The sequence below is a fragment of the Rhamphochromis longiceps genome, linkage group LG7 (assembly GCF_057381845.1).
Source record: "Rhamphochromis longiceps isolate RC_006_pf linkage group LG7, R_longiceps_female_GT1.1, whole genome shotgun sequence".
In the NCBI taxonomy this organism is placed as follows: domain Eukaryota; kingdom Metazoa; phylum Chordata; class Actinopteri; order Cichliformes; family Cichlidae; genus Rhamphochromis; species Rhamphochromis longiceps.
In genome coordinates, this window is record NC_140563.1 from 34,835,161 (window position 1) to 34,845,936 (window position 10,776).

The following is a 10,776-nucleotide window of genomic DNA, read 5'->3' on the forward strand; positions in this document are numbered from 1 at the left end:
CCATGGCCGTGGCCTCCGTGCGACTGCCCGTGGCCTCCGTGCGAGTGCCCGTGGCCTCCGTGCGAGTGCCCGTGGCCTCCGTGGCTGTGCTCACTGTGGGAGTGGCCATGATGTGAGTGCCCGTGTTCGTGTGACGAGCAGCTTTTGCCGCCATGGGAATGAGCGTGACTGAAAGCGCAGATGCCCACTAGGTTGACGAGTAAGCCTCCAACAGACACGGGCTGCAGAGAAGGATGAACAGAGTTCAAACCAGACGAAAGCTTTCATATTGTCTCTATGATATCCAGCTGTGATATCCAGCTGTATAAGATCACTCCAAAACTGACAAGATGCAATCAGGAAATATTAAAAGGTGTGATTTTAGTGACCAAAGGTAAAAAAGATATTCAAATGGTGTGGTGGAATCCTTTTACTCACAGTCAGCATGTCTGTGTTTATGTTGGGAGGATCCAACAAACGGGTGACCGACTCCACAAAGACAAAGAAAGCGATGACCATCAGGAACAGGCCGTTGATGAATCCGGAAAGAATTTCAACACGACCGTACCTGTAAAACCACAAAACACTCAGTTTATTAAGAATCCAGCTGGAGGTGATGTTCTTCAATTTTACGATCACGAGTTCTTGATGGATTTTACCCGTAGGAGAAGATCCTGGTGGCTTTCCAGCGGGTCATGAGGGCGGCAAACAGGCCCAGAACTAAAGCAGAGCAGTCGAACAGCATGTGGAAACCATCAGAGATGAGTCCCAGGCTGTTGGTCCAAACGCCATAAAACAGTTCCACAAAGGTGAAAGCCTGAAACAATGCAGAGCAACAAAATCTTACGAAATACCTGCAGAGTGTGTGAGCCTAAACACAGCAGGCGAGTCTTTTAACAGCTTGAAATGCTTTAATGTATTAGATTAAATTATTTAAGATGATCTCCAGATGTGATTATCTAATTCTTTTATTTAATTGACAACTGGAAATTACTTTTTTTTTTTTTTACATTCTGTTCAGTCAGAGGCAATTCGTTGTTCTCACTGGGGTGTAGATTTTATTGTTTGCTTATTAACTTGTGCATTTCATTTATTCCACCTGTTATACTTAGTTTTATTTTTTTTAAGAAACAGGCACAAATCAAATATGCATACACACCCATCCCTCATTAAAAGACTATCCATTCAAAATATAAGCACAGTATAAGAATCAGGATCATTAAAGGTTAAGAAATGTGGAATTTCATTAATGCTGGCATAAGTGTTTCTTTGAATAGGTTTGTAAAATATGTAAAATATGTAAAATATGAGCTTTTAGAAGCCTGCAACTGTATAATGTTAGACTGCTCCTCAGGTCATTGAACCCTTTATGACATATTTTCTATCCTCAATGGCAGCTATGATCTTTATTACTAAGATTCATTTTAGCAGGAAACCTCATTACCAGGCACAAATGTCAGTGAGATGTAGATCTGATCCTATTAAACAGCTGATATTAACCCTCTCAGGCTCAAATTAAGTTTCTGTTGCTAATGCACAAAAGAATACCTGCAGTGGTACTTCTGAGTAAAAAAAACCTCATAACATATGTATGTGGGGTAATCAGGTTGTTAGCTTTTACTTGTTGCAAATCTGCAACGCCTGCCTTGAGAGGGTTAAAAGACTGTAAGCTCAGACGTGTGTTTTTCCCCTTCATTTCTCCTGTATACGCTGATCCGTTTTTGAATCGGCGTTCTGCTTTCTGTTGCTATTGGGGTTCGGGTACGGAGCTCTTACTTTGAAATTAGACGGTCTAAAATGTGAAAGATCAGAACAAAAAGAAGCAACTTCCTACACACCAGGTTGAGACACAGGAAGTAGAAGATCTGTCTGGAGTCATACTCCTCCAGGATCTGTTTCAGGGAGTCTTTGATGAATCGTGGAAGGGACTGGGATGTGTGCTGCAGGGCGTCACCCATGAAATTGTAGAGAGGTGTCCCTTCAGGGGAGTAACCCACCAAGGTGCCCTTCTGGCCTTTCTTTGAAGGAGACGAGAGAATATTGGACGCTGCAGGGAGAGAGGAGGGCAGGGAGAGAGGTGTAAACAAGGGTTTTTGTTATTATTATTAGAGATGGCACGATACCACTTTTTTATGTCCGATACTGATGTCATAAATTTGGATATCTGCCGATACCGATATGAATCCGATATAGTGTTTTTTAATCAATAAAACTGCTTTTTTTAATATCTTGCTGCATTTTGTATAAGTTCATACTCAAGTTTAAAAACAAACAAAAGCTATTCTGTTATACCTGTATGCAAAAAATACACTGCACCCAAAATATTTCATGGTTCAGCAATACTGATCAATCTAATAAAGTTAAACCTACTCAATCCTCCCTATTCTGGTATTTTAAAGAGTAAGCAACCCAACTAATAGGGTTCTAAAACTCCCAGCAAAAAAAAAAAAAAAAAAAAAAAAAAAAAAGGAAACCACCCCTCACGCTCCACCCCATGATGCTTAATTGACGTAATCAACTTTAATTTGATGCAGTGTGAAAAAAAATGCACAGAAATCAATTATTTTTCAAGAATAATTAAATAGATTCAACATCTTTCTTCAACAGAACTGCAGACTGCACAGATGGTGCCTTCCCAAAGGAAAAAGTACTATAGCTTACTAGGGTATATTAAACTTAATAGTCACTATATACAGTAATGGACTTCTATACATTTTACATCAGATTAAAACTTTGGTTGTAAGATTCAGATAATTATTGATTAAAAGCTCGACATTTTAAATGAGAATAAGAAAGAAAAGTATGTCTTTGTGCCCCTTTTCCCTGTTCATGCCCCATCGGCCCCCCTGGCTAAACTTTGCTAGATCCGCCCCTGCACAGTTAGCAGCCGTCAGCTGCATAGAAAAGGATCCTGGTGTAGAAAGTAATACTAAATAAATTCTAACAACAGCTTATCAAGCTTAAACGTGCTGCTGTTGTTCAGCTGCTGGTTTCCTCTTTCTGGCACGAAGTGGGCAATAAACAAACAAGAGAGACGGACTTGCGACAGAAAAGCCGATCAGCTGATCATTAAGCAGTTTCATGACTGAAGTAGCAGCAGCAGAGGGAGGGAGAGAGAAGAGGCAGTCGCTCCAGGTATCGGTTGTTAAGCTTAACGCGGGAATGCTTTACAAACATTCAGAGGTGAACTTACACACTTGCTTTACTTCTCTCTGGGATAACTTTCTCGGAGATAAAATGCCGGATTAGTAGCGAGGCTCCAAATGCTCAACCAGACCGCTGACAGGTCTTGCATGCCACAGCCGCTCTATCACGTGACCACACTGCTCCGACGTGCTACGGTTATGAGCCGAGTTACGCCATGTCGCAAGTTTTGTAAGCTGCTTTTGTGATATTTAATGGATCTGATTACATTTTTTATTTTTCTCCGATATCCGATCCAGTAATTTAGGTCAGTATCGGACCGATACCAATACGTAATATCGGATCGGTCCATCTCTAATTATTATCCATTTCTAATTAGTTTTTATTAATTTTTTCGGTTTTCAGTTCAGTTCTAGTTAGTGTCCAGGATGGGTTTGCTTACTTCTGGCTAGTTTTTAATTAATTTCAGTGTTAGTTTTAGTCTTTATTTTAAGTATTATTGTATTAAGGGCATGTATCAGTGCACTAATTACAATAAAAATAAAAAAAACTTTTTGAAAACAGTTGACTCACAATTTTGTTTATTGACTTTATTGAGACCTCATCCGGGAAGTTTTGATAACAAAATCTTTATCAAAAGAAAAAAAATACACTAAGGCTATGTTTTAAATTTTAGTTAGTTCTCCCAAGTCCACAAAATTGTGTCAGTTAATTTTATTCATTTATTTTAGTTAATTAAAATATGTTTTCACATTTGCTTCTTTTGTTTAGGTTTAGTTAACTATAACAACTTTGGTGTAAACCCAGTTTAAAGACCAGGTTTTGACCAAAAATAAATAATTAAAACCCGCTGTTTCAGAAACCCTTTCACTTTAAGTGAAAGGCAGGGGCAATGTTTTTTTGTATTTGAACAGACAGAACAAAAATTCCTCGAGTAAGACAGATGTAATGTTTTGTTTCCATATCAATTTCAGGTTAGTCCTTGCCTGAGTTTTAAAGGATGTAAAGAAGAGTGGATTCTGAAAAGTCGGAGCTGCGTTGTATTAAATGTCGAGGTGGCATTTCTGGTTTTGTGACTGCGTTTTCTCAGATGTTGCTACATTTTACTAAATGTTGCCATGCAACAAATTTCTACAATAGGCCTTCATTTTTGTGTAGCACTTCCTGAGGTGTTCACTCCATTTTTTCAAATCCCATCATGCATTTCCTAAAATGCCTGTTTTCTGTAGGCAGTGTCACTTAATTGTTAATTAATTCTTGTTTTGGTGTTTGAAGTCTTTCTCCCCATTTAACTTTAACTGTTAAATGCAAAATATGATTAAAAAGGCAGGTAAAACAAATTAACTCATTCACTGCCATTGACGTCTATAGACGTCAATTACGTTTTTCAATGGGAGGGGCTAGAATACAACCTTCTAGGGGAGGGGGCAGGTGTGGGATTTGAAGGGGAAGGTGACTGGAAAGGCAGAAAAACCCCAAAGGCACCTTACAACACCGACCCTGATAGCAGGCTAGACGGTGACCTAGGCAGGCACCAACTTGAAAAACTGAAGCCCACCAGCAGTAAAAGTAGACCTGCAAGGAGGTGCAGGGTTTGCGCACGTAAGGGATTGCGCAGTGAGACAAAAATGTGGTGCAAGTCTTGTTGTGTGCCCTTGCATCCCGGAAAGTGTTATAATGATTACCACACAAAAGTGAATTATTCATTGTGAATAAATGTTTCACTATGTACATTTTATTTTTTCATATATTTGTAAATAAATTGTTTTGATAAAACATAACCTTTCTCAGTGTTATTTCTGTTTTATAGAAGTGAAAAACTATTTTATATGTTAGGTGTCACAAAGCAAGAAATATTAGTGTCAAAGGCACTTTTCTGCTTGAAATGTATTTTTCACAAAAAGCTCGTTTTCTCCCTTTTTTTGGTCAAAACAGGCATTTTTGGTGGAACCCACCTCTCTTCTACAGCTGATTACTAAAGAATGGAAAATGGTAGAAACAAGCTTTTTTTTTTGGATGAAAGAAGAGAGTCTGTTCTTCATTTTGGTAGGTTCAGCGTTTATATGATCATAACACACAGTTTTCTGTGGCTCTTCAAAAATGAGTAAAAATGCTCAAAAACCCTGGCAGTGGGGAGTTACCTGATTTGAAAATGGCTGGCAGTGAATGAGTTAACTAGGTATCGCAGAGCTGTTACTCACACATAATGAAGAAGATGGCGCTAACCAGCACTCCACCAGAGAGCACGTGCTCTGTGCTGCCGTGGTGCGCTGGTTTGCTCATGGAGCGCAGCTGGTCAGTCAGCGGGTGAGTCCAGAAGTTTGCCAGCAGCAATGCGCTGAAGAAGAGGGCCAAGGCGCCATAACGGGCGCACCTCGGCGTCTCCATCTTGGTGCTGCAGATGGCCTCGACGTAAAACTCCAGGATCGTGACGGAGAAGATGATCATCCCGAAAGGCAGGACGAGAGAGGACCACGACTCCACTTTGCTCTGGGGTTAAGATGAGATTCATCCGTTTACAACACGGCTAGCTAAACAACAAACACGTTTTATCATGTGATCTGGTGCACGTACTTCTGTGGTCGCAGAAAGTACTATAACCCAGGGCAGCAGCACCATGGCAGAAACCAGGTTGTCGAGGGCATAGAGACGTTTGGCACCGCCGATCTCCACTGACAACTTCCTGGAGGCCGTGTGGAATCCAACCTTCAGACACAGGGATGCCACCAGCAGCACAACACCACCCTGACAGGAAGTACAAGTACACATTACCATAAACATAAATATATATATATCAATAAGGAACTGAATCAGACAGAAAGAGCACAGACTCCCTTTCTTCTGCTGTATATAAACTGAATTATTGGAAAGCCAATATTTAGAAAGAAAAAACAAGAAGGTAGGGAATAAGCTTTACTCACTTTGTGATCTGCTACCCCTAAAAATGAAATCACAGTATACAGGAAGTGAGTGAGAGCACTGTCATGGTGTCCCTCAGCTGGTTATGAGGGGGAATCAAGGCAAATGCAGTAAAGGACAGAGGTGTAACAACGCAACACAAACACATAAACTAACAAACACTGACAATAGACTAAAGTGTCGGCTCAAAGGATACGGTGCTCGGCCATCTTTGCCATGAGATCATCGTTGTCAAAGAGGAGCAGGCAGATCACAGCGATGATGAAGAAAGCAGCACCTCTAGTCTGCAAAGTCACAGCAAAGTAAACAGAAATGCACATTATAAACCTTTAACACAGAGAGTTCAATCATTTACCTTTTTCAAAATAATGAGTGTTTTAGCTATTATTATTCTCCAATTTTGTGCCTCTTTGCCTGCTCTATAATACCAGTTCTTAAACTGCATATGGAGGAGAGAAGCGGCTTGTAATCGGTCAGTTATGTTTCAGTTTATAATTTCAGTTTTTATTTATAATGAAGATTTGTTTCCTTCGCACAAATAAATACAAACATTACCTGTACTTTTCAAACATCAGGAAATGAAACACAAAAACATGTTACAGAGATAACGCGCTCATGTCATATAACCACGATCACACCGACACTAAAAGCAGTTTCTGCCATGTGAATTTATGGCCTCCTACCTTTGATGGCCCTCCTCCTGAGTTTGTGAAGAGAACCCCAAGAAGAGCAATGATCACAACATCACTGTGCTCAAACAGCAACAGCGTTCTGTGAAAGACACAATTTTAATAATATACCTGAATACAGCTGTGAGTCTGCAGATATTGACAAAAATTTCTGGCACAACTTCACCTACTTCCAAGGTGCAAGAAGAGGATAAGAAACAACGCAGGAACTCCAGCAACACTCAAAGGTAAAGAGGAACAACTGTATTAACTGACCAACGGGTTTCGGCATGTGGCCTTCATTCAGGGTCATGACCCTGATGAAAGCCACATTTACCTTTAAGTGTTGCTGGAGTTCCTGCATTGTTAGTCTGCAGATATTCTCATAAACACTTGTAGGAGATAGGGATAGCGTACAAAGCCAATAAAATGCCATGTAACAAGCTGAATATAATACTGAATATAATAAGTTTGTAAAGTGAAATACTTGCCTACTACATTAAAATACCACTTTAAAGTAGCTCACTGCAGGAACAGTGCATGTGACTTTCTCTGGTCTTAAAATATGTATTTGTGGGTTTTACTCGCACCTGGCGGGCTGTAATGCTGTAAAGCCCCAGAAGCTCTCAATTACTATTAAACGGCAAAACCAGAGGAACATACTGCCAGATGTTGAACAAATACAGTGTGTGTGTGAAATGAGATGCTACTGTGTTAACTGAAGAAACATGCAAATATAAAGAAATAAAGACAGGTGTCAAATTATTCTAGTGAAAATTCTGCCAGGCAAAGCAATCATGTCTGCCATAACTATATGCAGCAGTTTAGGTTGGAGACTGTGAGATGATCTTTGAAGTATCGTTGGATAGTTCCCAGTTAAAAATCCACAACCCTAACTGATTTAGATTGATCAACTATTCCCTGAAGGTTGTGTCCTTGTGCACCTGTAGCTAACCTGACTTTCTTCTTTCTTTTAAGAGACCCCCAAACAACAATTTTTAGTCCAAAGAAACACAATGGGACTCTCAGGGAGGGATTTAAACTGTTTTCCTCCAACTCTAATGCTGCATTTGGTTTTATTTAACTACTGCTTAACTACTTCTTACCTAAGAGGTCCACAAAGAGTTAGGCCGAAGAAGCCCAGGAGGGATATGACACAGCTGAAAACAGCATGCTTTAACAACTTTATCCACTGCAAAGAAAATAGATTCATCAACAGAAATTAATACAATGCATAAGGTATTTTTTTTTCTTTTTGCAAAGCTAGACTTGAATCATCTTAAACACGACATATATAAGTTGTTCAAGCTAATGAACAACAGTAAAAAGAACAGGACGATTAGAGGTTTTAAAGCAGACAAACCTGTCTTTTTGAGATGACTTTTCCAGATGAAAAAGGTTTTTGGAAAAAAAGCAGAAACACTGCACTCCTAAAATCAAAACAATAAAAAAAGAATCAGCATGTTTTCACCATCTATAAATGCAAAATGAGCAAAAGGTCTTGGTGAATAATCGCATTTTGTCTTTAACTCCACCTGAAAAACCTCAAACACACACTGCAGCTGGTAACACGTTCAGCTGAGATGATGGACATTAAATATCTATTCATCGCTCTTATCGAGCAAGTGTGTGAAGTTTGCAAAGTCAACAAAAATTGGCCAGAATAACTGTAATTAAGATTTTTGTCACTACAGAGCAGCCCCAACTAACAATAATACATAAAAACACAAAGAGTTCTTACCCTAATTTCAGTATGAAGATGAACTGAACTATGTGAACCACTTTTAGGATATCGTATGACTCAAAGATCCCAAGAGCTTTGAGGACCTTCGAGATGACCAGTAGAACAATGTACCTGGTTAACCTGCACAAGGAAAGAACACGCTACACATTAGTACAGGCTGTGTGATAAGAGCAAAAACAACTGTCATCTACACTGATTCTAGCTATGGGCAAACTTCATACAGTAACAGGCATAATCTTCCCCAAGAAACAAAATCCGAACTGTTCGTTCTTATAGAAAACCTCTGTGTTATATTTCCAGTTTAGTCTATTGTTTTCTACCATTTTCCATCAGGTTTCCCTCTTCTCCCAGGACAGAAATATTTAACTGAGGGTTTAAAGAGAGTCTGTGTGTGTTCCTTTTTTGCACCTCAGACTTTCAGCATAACAACAGGTCATGCCACCTACAGAAACTGAAGATTATGCAGTGATTGGATTCATTAGTCATGGGCAGGAGAAGGAGTACTAAGCGCTAGCCGAATGCTTTTGTGGAGTGATCTAGGAGGAGGAATGATCGGCTTCTGAATGGGAATAAGACCAGACAGATGGTGAACAACTGATGTTGTGCCTATCCTGGGACAGGATGTTGCTGTGGTGGAGGAGTAACAAGTAACCATGTGTCCACATCTACAACAACATGAACTGGAAGTCAAACACAGAGGCTGTATAGAAGAAGGAAACAATAGGGCTCCATTTCCTAAGGAAGAGTTTGAAGATTTTCTGTTAGTTGTGATGAATGGAGTGTACTGTGCTGTGGTCTGCTGGGGATTCAGCATCACAGCCCTTGACACAACAGACTGGATAAACCGATTCTTAGACAACCCCTGATAATTTTTAGATGCCCACTAACACGTAGCAGACTGGATTCAATCCTGAAGGTTTTTATACCAACATACAGCTCAGACTAAGGGCATAATTAATACTAATTTATTAATAAATCAAATCGCTTTTATTGTCACATCACATATGCAGGTACAGCACATGCGAGTGAAATTCTTGTGTGGAAGCTTCACAAGCAACAGAGGTGTGCGAAAATACAATAACATACGAACAAAGCAAAATATAACAATCGAAATCTGAGATTTATAAGAATAAATATATGTACAAATATAACACTATCTATTACTGAATATGTATACCAAATACCTATATACTTGTGTGTGTGCATAAATATATATATATAAAATAAAGTAAAATATAAAGGTATAATGCTTAATAATGTAATGACTATTAGTTTATAAGCAAATCGACGGCTTTTTGTTATAGTGTTCTTACATATGGTGTCTGGTTGCAAATATCGGACACAACAAACAATGGGAAATAATAATGGTGGTTTTTCCACTGCTGTGGACAATTTACAGAGTAATCAATTCTTCACAAACGCTAACGTATGGACTACCGATGCATGGATGAGACTTGAATGATTCTTGACATGAAAACAGTTACATCAGTTTAAACTGAGAGTTTTTGATGAAGGAAGGAGAACATACCTGGAATCGGGCACTTCGACCATCCCCAGCTGACCCCCTGAGAGCACGTTACTGCTGTATTTTTCTTCCATTTTCAAGGTCCCCAAACCCACCAGCTCCACTCCACCGAGAGTTACTTCTGTTACTTGTGCATCCTTTACATCGCTGCTGGCGGGAGAGCCAGCTTAAACTACGGTCTGTTCACCGCCGGAGAATATAAACTGGCTTCTTCTGCGTTCTATTCATCCTCCCGTCAGTGTCTGACGTGTAAACTACAATCAGCTGGTAGCTTTGTTAGCGTATTAGCCGGCTAGCTAGCCACTTTCCCCCCCAAAGTTTCCAGTGGCGTCACGTCCTCGGTGTACGGTTTACTTGGCCCCCGAAGCTTGTGGACGCGTGGTCAGAAAAAGATACTGAAAAGTTATGAGTCTGAAGTGGTTGTAATAACCGAGAAAATCCGCATGGACAGGATAAAGAAAATCAAACACCCGAGCTGCCCGTGTTGCCACGGCACTTCCGGACACGGTAAACGTTACGTGCAATTACTCGTCAGCGTTGCGCCTGCGCAGATAATGAGGATAGAAGACATTTTTATTTGTTTGTTTGTTTTTCACTTTATTTAGAAAGTTGTTTTATGAACATTTTCGTTGTTTCTTTCTTTCTGGAAAAACATATAAAATATATTTTAAAAAGTCGCCCTTTGTCGTGTCCTCCCCCTATGGCGCGTGCTCCTCTGCACTTTGTTTTTCTTCTGCTCTGGATGTTTTTGTTTCTCCCGTGGGTTTCCAGCAATGAGTTTTTGAGTTCATGCTTTG

General features: G+C 39.8%; 1 protein-coding gene across 1 annotated transcript in view; it reads right to left on the reverse strand.

The window, feature by feature from the left end:
* The window catches only part of slc30a5 (solute carrier family 30 member 5), a 21,037-nt gene extending 10,539 nt beyond the window's left edge, over positions 1 to 10,498 (reverse strand). Inside the window, exons 1-13 of the mRNA XM_085413478.1 lie at positions 9,983 to 10,498; positions 8,452 to 8,574; positions 8,074 to 8,140; positions 7,817 to 7,902; positions 6,726 to 6,813; positions 6,239 to 6,326; positions 6,045 to 6,121; positions 5,698 to 5,868; positions 5,325 to 5,613; positions 1,818 to 2,026; positions 639 to 796; positions 418 to 547; positions 1 to 221 (exon numbers count right to left, since the gene is read on the reverse strand). The exon at positions 1 to 221 is cut by the window's left edge and continues 59 nt beyond it. Coding sequence (XP_085269604.1) covers positions 1 to 221; positions 418 to 547; positions 639 to 796; positions 1,818 to 2,026; positions 5,325 to 5,613; positions 5,698 to 5,868; positions 6,045 to 6,121; positions 6,239 to 6,326; positions 6,726 to 6,813; positions 7,817 to 7,902; positions 8,074 to 8,140; positions 8,452 to 8,574; positions 9,983 to 10,053 — 1,778 coding nt within the window. The 5' untranslated portion in view covers positions 10,054 to 10,498. The remainder of the gene's footprint in view (positions 222 to 417; positions 548 to 638; positions 797 to 1,817; positions 2,027 to 5,324; positions 5,614 to 5,697; positions 5,869 to 6,044; positions 6,122 to 6,238; positions 6,327 to 6,725; positions 6,814 to 7,816; positions 7,903 to 8,073; positions 8,141 to 8,451; positions 8,575 to 9,982) is intronic.
* Positions 10,499 to 10,776: the final 278 nt, after the last annotated feature.